This window comes from Lytechinus pictus, chromosome 15, assembly GCF_037042905.1.
Source record: "Lytechinus pictus isolate F3 Inbred chromosome 15, Lp3.0, whole genome shotgun sequence".
In the NCBI taxonomy this organism is placed as follows: domain Eukaryota; kingdom Metazoa; phylum Echinodermata; class Echinoidea; order Temnopleuroida; family Toxopneustidae; genus Lytechinus; species Lytechinus pictus.
The window spans coordinates 13354792-13368634 of NC_087259.1; the positions used below are offsets into that span (position 1 = coordinate 13354792).

The 13843-nt window shown below is 36.8% G+C and overlaps 1 protein-coding gene across 1 annotated transcript in view; it reads right to left on the reverse strand.

The window, feature by feature from the left end:
* The window catches only part of LOC129277783 (laminin subunit gamma-1-like), a 35486-nt gene extending 21643 nt beyond the window's left edge, over positions 1-13843 (reverse strand). Inside the window, exons 1-13 of the mRNA XM_064109994.1 lie at positions 13729-13843; positions 12978-13166; positions 10104-10221; positions 9346-9453; positions 7994-8130; positions 7118-7240; positions 6399-6588; positions 5543-5655; positions 4491-4721; positions 3822-4007; positions 2566-2695; positions 995-1110; positions 307-597 (exon numbers count right to left, since the gene is read on the reverse strand). Of these exons, the coding sequence (XP_063966064.1) occupies positions 307-597; positions 995-1110; positions 2566-2695; positions 3822-4007; positions 4491-4721; positions 5543-5655; positions 6399-6588; positions 7118-7240; positions 7994-8130; positions 9346-9453; positions 10104-10221; positions 12978-13166; positions 13729-13843 (2047 nt within the window). The remainder of the gene's footprint in view (positions 1-306; positions 598-994; positions 1111-2565; positions 2696-3821; positions 4008-4490; positions 4722-5542; positions 5656-6398; positions 6589-7117; positions 7241-7993; positions 8131-9345; positions 9454-10103; positions 10222-12977; positions 13167-13728) is intronic.

Here is a 13843-nt window from a genome sequence, read left to right on the forward strand (position 1 = left end):
ATGATTACCCCCGTCATCAGATCCTGGCATGCCCACAGACAATGTATGCACCCTCACCACTCCCTGGGGAGCATTCCAAGACTCGATTGTTAGGCATACTACATAGGCTTTCACATCTTACTGGGTACCCATTTAACACCAGGGTGGAGAGTGGCAAAGTGTGGATTGACACCTTTCCAAAGGATGCAAGGATGCGGTGGGATTCGAATACATGACCCTCAGATTTCACGGCGATAGTCCGAACCGCTACACCATGACGTTTCCTTAAATCAAAATTTCACCTTTACGACTCAAAGAATAACTTACGAGTACATCCTGTCACCGCGTAGTCATAGTGGTCATACTGGCACTCGTCACATCGCTGACCGGTCACTCCTGGCTTGCAGGGACACTGACCGGTGCGGATGTCGCACTGGTCGGACGTCGACCCGGTGCTCTCGCAGTAGCACGGCTCACAGCCACGCCCACTGTCGATGTTCCAGTAGCCGGGGTAGCATTCGCTGCAGTCACGGCCGCTCACGTACGGCAGACAGCTACACTGGCCACTGGTCTGCTCGCATTCATTGCTGGTTGAGCCGCCGACATAGCAGTCACAGGCTGGATAATTCAAAGGAAATTTAAAGGGAATGTTGTGGAGTACGAGGGAGAGAAAGAGAATGAAAAAAGGAGGAAAGAGATAAAGAAAATGGAGGGAGAAATAAGGGAAACTGTGATTGAGTGACCAAGCAACAACTAGTGTCTTAGTCTACCATTGCAATAAATATATGTATATAAGAGTAATGACTATTGAAACTAGTAAATATATACTGTACCTAATAGCTTGCTGCTAATAGATCTCAGTTAATGATTAAAAATATCCACAATGAGGATGCCCATAAATAGCATGCATTTTACGTACTGGAACCATTCGCAGAAATAATCACAATCAATCCAAACATAAAAATGAATCACTGACTGATTTTCATTCTTAAAAAAACAAAGCTCAAATACTCACGTTGACACTGTTCCCCCTTGGGAGTACTGAGTGCGTTTCCATAGAAACCAGGTAAACAATTCTCACAATAGAATCCTCCTGTGTTGAAGACACACTTGAGACATTCTCCGGTGAACCTTAAAAAGAAACAAAAAAAATCGTCAATTTTATGTCATTCCACAATATAAAATTCATAAAAAACAAACAAAAATACAGAATTAAAATAGTGGGGACTAATATAAAGCACAATATGATATCAGGAAAAGAGCTTCATCAAACTAATCACAGAAGTACAAATAGTAAAAATAAAGTATGATTTATTCATATGACAGATGCCTTCCTCTTGCAATAAATGGATATCGGTCCTAACTACAAAAGTCCATTTTACTCATTCACAGAACCTCTGAACATCAGCTCCATACAGCTTTGGTGTCATTATTGCAGTTTACCAAAAAAATATACTCTGCCAAATACAAGTTAATTTTCCTTAGAGACACCTCAACATGTCGGGACAGCCCCATCCCCTAACCCTCACACCTCTGAAAAAATAGTTCATTAGGTTTTTTTGATAGTGAGCAAGGATGCCATTTAGAATACATATGTAAGTCTGAAAATCATTAAGAATGGGCCAATTTGCTAACCAGATATATTTTTTATTTGATTGTTTAGACCTACATTCATTCTTAAGCCAGAAATGTGACAGACTTGAGAAAGAAAAAATATGCAGGGCACTGTTGCATTAAAGTTACTACCATGGTAACAATACTAACAACCAATCAAAATCAAGGTTTCCATGCAAGTTACCACTGGATGGCAAAGATACCATAGTAATGAGTATTATCGAGGAGGCTGGTCAGAGGTGATGGGGATAAAGAAGCGAGTGGTGGAGGAGATTACGAGGGTCGGGTTGAGGGAGGAGGATGCACCAAAAAGAGTACTACAGGGGAGGGAGGGGACGATGGTCAGTGATCTCTCTGAGTGTGAGATGAATCCAGCCACCCCAGTAGTTGGGGACTAAACCAGATTTAAAATCTAATTGACTGTCACTGACTGACTATGCAATGGAGTTCAAAGGTTATTGTACAACGCCTACTTAGCTTGTTGTACACGAGCAAATGGGAGGCTGAATGTCAAACATTCGTACCGTTGCACAAAAGACGTACCATCCAAAATGTACCGTTGCACGGCTTTAGGAGGTGACGTCACAATACAATTTAATTCATTGCGCTCGGTAAAAATGAACAATACGCGTATAAGCAAACTGGCTAAATGGGCAAGGCTGCCCAAGGTCATGTGCGCTTGTGGGATTTTGCTTTCTGCTTTCGGTATTTTTGCTCCCTTTTCATAGATTACTATAGGGATAAACTCTTTGTTTTTTCATATTTTCGCTAAATTCCGAGGCGTTGTACAACACAAATAGCAAATATTCTTATTCGTGCAATGGTGCAAGATTTCGCATTCGGTGAAAGAAAGAAACGCTTTATTCAACTCGGCTCACGCCTCGTTGAATAGAGCATCTTTATTTCACCTCATGCGAAATCTTGCACCATCGCACTCATGCCTATTCGCTATTTGTATATTGAGGTCTGTACCTGTCACAGTTGCCGACAGCGTTAGGGTCGATGTTGTAGTTACAGTAGCACTGTCCGCAGGCTGTCCGTTCTCCCTGGATTCCAGTTGGGTCACCGTAAAATCCATCAGAACAGTAATCGCAACGGTTTCCTTTAAAAAGACAATGAAAAATGAAAATTCATTAGCACCAACAGTCGATGAGTTGTAAACTAGGAAATGCAACAGGTTTTTACAAGTAAGATTATATTGTACTAAATAGGTTCATTATTGCGGAATGAAATAATCGCTAGAGGGTATTCATTTGTCTCGCAATCTACTATGGTCAACAAGGAAATTCGTGATCACTCTCGCAAAAAGTGTTCACTGGCTTTCTAGGAAATTCGTGATCACTCTCGCAAAAAAGTGTTCACTAGCTTACAAGTTCACGAGCTTTCGAGTGCCGCTGCAACTCTTTATCAAGTGACGAAAATTATCTGATACGGTAGTCAATTTATACCAATCCCCAGGACCGTACGCACGAACGCGGGAACAATAGGTGGGTACTGATCCGTTATGTGATTGGTCGGGCGTATATGCAAATAAGCCGGAGGTATATGCAAATACGCCGCGAGTCGGCAATATGCAAGTAAGATTATATTGGTAGGTGGAAGCCATTTTAGCTCAGGTATCAGAGCAGTATCTGGAAACCCATTCCAGGTTCATTGCCAAAACTAGTATCCTACAATAATAATAATAGAGAACAATTATAAGGCGCTTACTACGGGCGTTTCTAAGCACACCATTTTCTGTTCAGGACTATACTTGGGAATGAAATGAGATAGGCATTAAAAAAAATCATGAGGAACAAACACTTATTACTACATAATTCAGAGACTATTTTTAAGACATCAAGCTTCTGGTTGCTTCTTAACCTGTTGGCTACTGGAACCAGTCGTTCCCTAAACAGAGGCTATGGAAATTACAGAATATAATCTAGTCAACAGGAATAAACTATTGCCTGCTTTATTCATAATCAGCAATAAATCTTAACCCAAACAAGAAACATTAATTATATGATAAGCATTCCTGCACAAATGTGTTTTTTTCTCTTGGAGAGGATGTGGATTAATTATTTTTCAAGGGGTACATCAGCTGCACTTCTTTACTTTGACAAAGACTCTTAAATTTAGTCAAATTTTCTCCCGTTATTTTTTGTTTGTTTGTTTGTTTAAAGTTTAGGATAGGGACCTGATCCCCACCCCTCCCCATCCGTGAAGAATATACAGCGTCCACTTACCAACGTAGCCGTCAGGGCACTCGGTACAGACGACCTCACCCAGGTTATCTACAAAGCAGTTGGTTCCACCAGGGCAAGGGCATGGCTGGCAGTCATAGGGCGTGCCCTCCAGGGCATTACCATAGTAACCATCCTGACAAAGCTCACAGCTCAGTCCCTTCGTATTGTGATTGCAGATACATTCACCTAGAAATCAAGTAGGATTTTAATGACTTTAAATCTAAAACAAATCAAGATTACACTAAACAAAACAAGTCAAGTCAGGTGAAATCAAATCAAGTGAAGTCAAGTCTAATTCCAGTCAAATCAAAATCACATCTGCTCAAAATCAAATCAACTCAACTATGGTAAACTCAAATGAAATTAAGTCAAGTCAAATCAAACAAAAATCAAATCAACTTGAATTTCATAGAAGCAAATCAAATCTAATCAAATTAAACAACACTTGATGATTCATTAAGAAATACTAAGATTAAAGACAGATATTTTAATAAAAATAAGTTGAGGAGCAAAGGAAGAGAAAGAGTTGTCAGAAAAGACTAACAATAAAAGAGAAAGAATTGTACAAATTGGTCAGATAACCATCCCTCGAATTAAACCCAAATCAACATTTCAAATGAAGATAAGTAGGGAAAATGATGATTATTTAAAATCTGATTCTGATCTCACCAGTATCCACATCACAGTAGTCAGCATGGCCATTGCACTCGCATGGGATGCATCGGGTGAAGGGTCCATTTCCGTAGGGGTCCCTGCGGTAACCAGCAGCACAGGACTCACAGAACTGACCAACGTATCCTGTCGGGCAGCTACACAGCTCTACAAACGAAGACCTGCTGCCTTGAGGACCGACTGACCGCCGGGCACTGACTAGACGGACGTCATCAAGCAGCCCTTGACCTGAAAGAACAGTGTTTTCACTCAACGCTATGAAACATGATTGATTACTCTCTACAGAAGGATTTATGATACAGAAATTTTCATCCTATTATAGTCCATATCTTCATAAACAATGCAGTGGTTTACTGCAGACTGGGACTCTTCTTTATTCAATACATGAATACATCAGGTTTACTAAGTTGTGTTGAGTTGATTTTGTGTTGTAATGTGAAACTGGCTGTCCCTACTGGGTTTAAACACATGCTTGTAAAATTTGCTACATCCCATTCGGTTAAAAATGGCTTTTGTTCAAAATATGTACATTGATGCATTCAAGAAATTCTGGATATACTTCACTGGGTTGACCACTGAGCTTAACCAATCTACAGTCTATTAAAGGTAACAATAATAATACTCATATTGGAGACTTTCTTTTTCAAGCCAGCTGGGGTATGAATTTGGAAGAAAAATTGGGGAAGGAATGTTGGAGAGCACGGTATTTTCCCAGTGTCTACTCCAGATTACAACCAAATATATATATTAGAAGTTGTTGATATAATAGAGGACATTGAACACAAAGGAATTGAGAAGTGTGGGCGTGAGGATGGGTTTTTTATTTTTTTTTTAAATCATATACTTCAACACACCAGTCTGGGTTTGGCATTCTTTCATTTGGAAATAGCATTAAAAGTACTTAACAAAATACTAGACAGTCTATCAAGATTCAACATAGAACTATGATTGTGCTGATTTCAAACTAAATGTTCCTCTATTGTGATAATGTTGCAGGTAGGTTAGCGTAATAATAGACTGAACATGCCAAAAAGGTGAGGATGACAGACCTCTATCGCTGTAGGTTGCTCGGATCTTGATGGCAGTCAGGTTGGAAAGGAGACTCTGAAACTCAAAGGCTGAAGGCCGCTGAACCCAACCCATGTCCTCCTCGGCTCGCAATCTGAAAACGGAAAGTCACAGAGATGAATCAACTCATCACATTGATAACACTCACTCATTACCTTACTCATTCAGTCATCAAATCCATAATATACTAACTCATAATATACTCATTCAATAACTAAATAACTCACTCAATAACCTACTCACTTTAATTTATTCAATCACTCAATAAAGCACCCAGTCAAGAACTCGACTACTTGGTCAATAACTCATTTACTCACGAACTCACTCATTAAATAGATAATTTACTAATTCAAGAATTCACACAATAATTTACTCAATAACTTACTAATTCAAGAACTCAGAAACTCATTCAATAATTTATTCAATCACTCAACCCGGTCAAGAACTTAGAGTAACTCAGTTAATGATTTACTCAATCACTCAATAACTCACCCAGTCAAGAGTTAAGTATTTATTCAATCACTCAATAAATAACCCAGTCAAGAACTCAGTAACTCAGCCAATAATTACTCAATCCCTCAATAACTCACCCAGTCAAGAACTCAGTCAATAACTCACTTGCTTGAGAGCTTGCTCACTCAATAATTCACTGATGTGAAAAATCTCTCACTCACCAACTTTATGACTCATGAAATCAATTCACTCACACAATCACTCAAGAACTAACTCACTCAATATCTAACCAACATGAAAAATCTCTCACTCACCCATTACATGACTCACAAAATCACTCACACATTGATCAGTCACTCGCATAATCAATGTAAGCAAACTTACTTGAAGGTATATTTTTGCGGGTAGACTCCTGGTTGTGGATTGCCCTGGGCAACCAGCGGAGCAGAGATCTGCCTACCATTTCCTTCAAGCACAAGATCTTCCACGCTGAGACCTACATCATCACTACCAAGGCGAAGCTTGAAGCTCAGGTCTTGGCCATAGCTAAAGAGTTTGTTACCAAGGTACTCCTCTAAAATCATAAAATTATCAAAAGGAGATGGGTCAATGAGAACACCCAAACCCAGCTACTACTATTATCAAACTATTGAAAATACACCACCTACACTCAACTTTGTCTATAATACTCTAAGCACATGTGGGTAATTCCATAAAATATGCATGTCTGATCCACGATATGTGGCACCTCTTTGAAATGATGAGTTTCTGTTTTTCAGTTCATAAGAAGATTGGTAAATCTCTCAATTTATCACAAATTGAGTAATTTCTTTGGAAGATTTTTTTTTCAATCTTAGCAAAAATCTTTTCAATTTTACATAAGGAACTGTTACCTGATGCTTCATTCATCTCAACATTACTAACTTTTTAATGGGAAGAGAATCAAAGAGCTTTGTTTCATCAGAAAGGAAATGTTTAGATTATATTGAAATCAAACTCATCTAAAGAGAAGAAAGAGAGTCCTGTCTCACAAGAAGTTATAACTGATATTCATTGATCATATCTGCTTGTAAGACGGTCTCTCTGTTTTGTAGAAAACATACCTGGGGCGACGAAATACATAGGTTGGTTGTCTACAGTCGCGATACCAATGTCCTGCCTGATAGCATTATAAACAAGCAGCTCCTCTCCCCCACCGCGCCTCTCAGCCCTCCATCCATCAAGACCTTTAATAAACATACAAAAAGATGAAGAAAATTGGAGAATGTTAGATATCAGAATTCTCTATAGGGTGTTTCATAAAGCTGTTCATAAGTTACAAATGACTGTACGCACGACTGGTGACCCTTTCTTCTGCTAAATGATATATCCCAATGTAGCTGCCAGAGCACCTGAGAACACGTTCCAGTCTTGCGTAATCTTACAGTTTTATTCAATGCCCACGTGATTCCTTTAAACCTAGCATTCTACAAGTACATTTGAGAAAAGAAAGCAATATAACCTAACAATAGCATTTTTGAAAGACAATAGTACTATGAAGGAAGACCTTCGGGTTACAGTTATTTAGTATATCTTTTTCCTTTCCCAGCATCCATGTGACACTCCTTATCCTATTTTTTGTATATATTGTCTATATGTTTGATTATGCCAAATAATACAATATCAACATTTTCCCTTTTAACAGAGCTACCAAATTTAAAATTCACCTTTCAGGCAAAATTTACTGAGGAAGGATGCAGGTGTATCTTTCTCAATTACATAAAATCTAATGAGAGAAATCAGGGAGATGTTTAAAATCTACAGTTTTTCACTAAAAAATCTGTCAATTTGGGGGATTCTATCTTCCGGACAATTAGTTTATTAGCTTTTAATGACCTATTATGAAGAAAAAAACTTCAAAAGACGATGTCAATAAGACAACAGTATATGAGACAAGAATATTTCTACTCTTTTAATTCACCTCGGAGTTTGCTACATACCTGTATTGAAGTTTGATTCTATGTAGGCAATCTCGTACCCGGGAGCGGAGGAGCAGGATGCTGAATGCCCATGACAGAAACAAGGGAGACATCCAAACTCATCAGACTCTTGCAGGTTGAAGAAACCAGGTTTGCAGCTATACAGAGGATATCAATAGTAAAATCAGGGGTAAGTTTCACAAAACTTGTATTCAAAGCCACTCTAAAGCTTTGGTAAAGGTTCAATAAAGTCAATTCTATTCAAGGATCATCTAACATTTTAATCTTACAAATGGTAATGGCCTTATAGGTTTTTTTTCAGCTTTTGATTGAGTAGTTTGATTTTTTTTTTACCTAGTGTCCTCTTTGGACCAGCAACAGATTATGTATGCATACGAGACTTCAGTAATTATTTTGATCAATTAGTAAAAAGGGTGAAAGGAAAATGTCTTTGCCGGTTCTAATATGGAAAAAAGGAACATTGATGAATTCGAATATGTAGAACTGTGAAAAGGTGTTGCAGCTCAGTGGATGGATAAGTCTTCGGACTTTGATCCTTTAGGTCCAGGATTCAAATCCCACTGCAGCATTTGCATCAATTGGTGAGGAATGCTTTTTACTTGACACTCTCACCCCAGGTGAAGCAAATGGGTATTTGGTCGGAAAAAATTCCTTTAATGCCCGAGCACCTAATCAGGGTAGCAATGCTATAAAGCTGGTGGAATAGTATGCAGTGCTTAGAAATATCGTACGAAGCTCTATATGAATGTTGCATAATAAAATAATTATATAATATTGACTGGCCTTGAACATCACATATATTGCCAGCAAAAGAATCATATTAGCCAGAGTCTTTAGACGAGGGCAATATGGGTCTTTTAAGGGCAAATATATTTGATTTTCCCGAAACGAGCCAGTAAATATTTCTATTATCATCCAAATCAGATATCTAGAGCAAAAATCATGATAATGGTGATATTTCTTTTAAGAATAGAGTTCTATTATGTCATGTTAATATCAGGATCTAGGCTCTGCACTTTACCATTATGATGTACTTGCAAGCGCCCAGATCCAGCGTTGCCTTTATTATGACGTAGATTGTTGGCGCGCGGGTCATTATGAAGCGTATTTCTTCATACGCATCCTCATAGGCCCGGATGTGAGACCAGGGAAAATACAAAGGTATATTTTGCGTTGTCTCTGCATGCAAAGTCAATATGCGCATTGAGACTGAGGAAGATACAAACTGTATACCTATCCCTTCCTGATATTCAGAAAATGTAGGGCACTACGGTTTTGTAAATGACCAGCTCAGATGTCTGATACGGGGGATAATCATTATTATCGTTATTATAATAATTAAGAACACTTACGTCTCACAGTCCCTTCCTTCAACATGAAGTTTACAGTTGCAGAGACCCGTACCTTGGTTGCAGTCTGGATTGTTGTCCAGACTTCCTGCACGTACACATTCACAACTCCTACAAAATATAACACAGATCATTACAGGTGGGCACATGTTGTTCAGCATGAGGACAAAAATATCTCAGTAAATACTTGTTATCGATGCATAAGATATGAAGATGATGATAGACATTTTTGTGGACATATACATATCATTATCTATTTAATTTCTTGTTGAGTACTTTTTATTTGCTTGGGGTATTGCAACAGTAACGTAATGTCTTGTCCTTATCATATTATACTAACTTCCGTGTAATATAAAGAGTATTCCTGTTTTGTATTGAGCAATCTGATTTGGACGGACTGATATTTATCACAGAGAGATGTGTTACGTAAAATAAACATATTTATACTACTGTTTGTATATACGTTATATAAACTTTTATAAAGTATACTGAATTCATTGAAAGAACGGCACTTTGTTATGTATTTACACCAGCCCTTACTCAATTCTTTCTCAATAAAGAGGATATTCACACACTTTCAGAATTCAAGACATTTAAAGGGTCATTTAGATATGTTTAGATAAAATAAATGTGTTTCCAATCTTTAAAAGAACAGAAAAAAGTCTTGAAGTAGAACAGTGTTCACAATTTCAACACTACTTAGCCTATGTGCAATATTGATCTTGACACCTAGCACTTTGCATCCTATCAGAGGAGCTTACCTGCATCCACCTTCACTAAAGTCATAGTAGTTAGGGAGGCACTGGTTACACTTATCTCCTCCTACTCCCACCTTGCACTGGCAACGTCCTGCACTATCACACTGCTGGTTCAATGATCCTACAGGGGGAGGGAAAACATGTCAGGGAAGAGCTGAAAATGTATCTCATTGTTTCATCCATACACAACAAAAGAAGTAAGTCCCCCCTTAAACAAACATCCATAATTTCCAAACCAAATCAAGTTTTTAATATATTTTTACATTACCGTGTAGGTAATTTTATAAGCTACCCTCTGGGTAAATGTTATGGACGTATTTTATGTCATGTTTCAGTGAGCACCGCCAGAAGGCAAAATTGTCACTTTTCAAAAGTCACAAGCCAAATATCATGATTTTGATTCCACTTTATTGGAACAAATTCAACATTCTCATCATGAAAAATAGTCAGAAGGCTTGTAAAAGGTACTTTCTAAAAGACGATACACGTTTTTTGCTAAATTTCACTGTTGAATAAACACAAGTTGAAATTTACTATAATTTGATTTTTTTTTTACACATTTCTATCGATAAAAATGATCGAATATGATGACAGTTATTTTGGGGAAGAGTATCTTCAACAATATTCATCGTTTCACAGATCAATGAACATTTAATGAATGCAAAAAATACAAATTTCAAATATCATAGGCAAGTATTGTTTCATTTTGGTATTAAACTGAAATGATCTTTTCTCAACTTGTTTCATTATGTTCATGACCAATTAATATGCTTCAATGATTCAATGCATTTAATCAAACATTCACGCTTGAATGAACATGTGGAATGTGATTAGCTCTTTTTTGCGTTATAGGAAAAAATGCAATTGCTAACTATGGATATCTGTCACAAACCTTCTTGCATAGTTCATTTGATTTGATTTTTGTAAAAATCCCGATGTCTAATGCTTCAGTGAGCACTCAATAAAAAAAAAATTATGCAAATGAGAAGTTTAAGGCCTTGGCCCCACTCTGTGCCTTATTGAATGATTATTTTGGTGTGCGCCCCTTTTGAATAGTATTAATAAAAAATATAAAAAAATATAAAAAAAACGTCCATGAAACAATCCCTCATTTCATTTTTGTTTATATTTTGACTTCCTCTCTCATAGACATTGTGTACACTATGGGTGCATATGTTTAAGGATAGGTGACCACTTATTCATTATGGTGGAACTTTTTTTCAAGGCTGTCTTTAGCAATGTCATTTGGCAGTTATGTTTATCAACCTACGGGCAAAATTCTGTGCAAAAATGAAATCTGGTTCAATGTTTATTTATGGATGAGTGAGCATGCATCAAAGTGGGAAAAGGGGCATTATTTTCAATGTCACAGACTAATTTTGAGGGGTAATATAGTGAATACTGGGGACAAATTTGGTTTCAAATGTGACTTTATAATTGCTGTTGTTTTTATCATCCATCAGTTTTCATGGTTGAGTGAGCACATTCAAAAACTTGGGAATGAATACTCTTTAATACTGCATAAATGCATTTTTTCCTAACAATTTCTCAGGATCAGTTGAATTTATGGACAAATCAGTGGTGGATCCAGAATTTTAAAATGGGGAGGGGCCGAGTAATTGGGGGAGCCACCAACATTTTCCAATTTTAACATGTTTTAACAAGTTGTAGGGGATACTGCCATAAACCCCTATGATGATATGTCACAAAACATTGTGCTCACTCAACCATAAACATACGATATCAAAATTTTGTGTGAGGTGGCTAAATGATGGATAGTAAAACAGCTCTAACGTCATAAAATTCACCTAAAAACAACCTTTGCCCAACTTTGTATTTACACAATCTGAAAAACGACTCTTGTGACTTTCAAAAATTGTCATTTTTAATTCAATCTTTGATTACTCATGCATGACTCAACCGATCAATCTCATTTTTCCCCAGGAGTTGCTTAATGAGTGTAGAAAACCACCTACGAAATATCATATTTCAAAATTATTCGTTCAAAAGTTACAGCAATTTGATTTAGGGGGGACTTACTTTTTTTGATGTGTATATTTAAATATCAATTTCACCATGAACAAAAGACTCAATTTCGTTATAGCATGTTTAATTTTACAAAAGCATCTATAGCTAAATTTCATCAACAAATGTGTCAATTTTGTCTCATTAAACTTTCAATTTCATCAAGAAAAGAATGCATTTTACTAAAGCATGTTCATCTTTACAAGAGCATACCTAAAAATATTCAACAAGTGCATCAATTTTACAAAGCATGGCTTATTTTTGCAAACAAATTCACACATTGCTAAACTTTACCAAAAAATAACTCAATTTTACAAACACCCATCTAAAAAAGCATTGCTCAATTTTATAACCATCACAATATTAACATCTTGATCTTAATCAAACATTTACAACACATGTATAGTTGAAGGTATACATGTAGATGTTTCAACCTTGTCTTTGTATGACTCAATCTGACCAACACAATAATTGGTTCCATCACAGATCTAGAATGGTCAACTTTGACAATGCATATATCAATTCTTTTAAATATTTAGTTTATCTTATTAAAGCAAAACATAGGTAAATTTTATAATACAAAGTTAAATTGCACAATATAACCAATGCATAACTTAATTGACTAAAGAATCAACATGGCAATCCAGTGCACATGACTCGTCTTTACTAATGCAAGACGATACTTCACCAGCATAGAGTTTAAATTTTAACTGGACACATAAATGGAACATATGATATCATGCACTTCAATAAGTACTGGTAATAAAAGAAAATCTACATGGAAAATATATCATCCATATTCTAGATTCTGAAACCAACATCAAGAAAAAAATTCTAGAATGGCAACTCTACCTGTTTGGTCACAGTTACAAGGCTGGCATCGGGCATCTGAAGATGTCCTGAAGTAGTTGTCACGGCAACGCTCACAACTAACACCAGAGGTGTCGTCACGGCATTCCATGCAGTGACCACCGGAGCCTGTTCGGTTGAAAAGATCTTCATCGAAGAAGCAACGGTCAGCGTGGAAATTACAGTTACATCCTACAGACAAAAATGAAAGAACGGAATAACATATAAAAATGTAAATGAAAATTATATATCATTAAATGTTCACATCTAAAAAATCACAGATAAAAAAATTATCAGTTTTCTTTTCAAGTACATCAGTAAGTGTTTGGTACCACAAAATCATGTAGTAGCCTTAAAAATGGACATAAAAGCTTTTCAGCATGCACTCATCAGAGTAAAATCGCATGAGTGCATGTCGAAAAGCTTCAGTATGTTCGTCTTTAGGGCTATTTTACTAGTTTTCTTTACAGTGAATATATATACCACATACCTGCTACCCCTGAGGAAAACAAAGAAATAGTCATGCTCTAAAATTGTTAAAAATAAGAATATTCCTATCTCTTTCCTAAATATCATTTCAGAAAGTTTTATGTAAAAAATATGATACTGTCATTACACATTTCATTATGAATAAAAAAGTGTCTTCTTCTTTTCCCCAAACGTCCTGAGGCAAAAAGCTTGAAAAAAAGTATAGTACAATAAAAACAAAATATAACATCCAGGTTATTTCAACAAAAATGTCTTATTGACATACTTGTCCAATTCTGAATGTACGGGTTCCAGCACCAGTAGGCTTCTGCGATACGAGCACTCCAGATCAAAATAGTAAACAACATCAAAAGACGATAAACAGCATGGCCCAGCTCCAT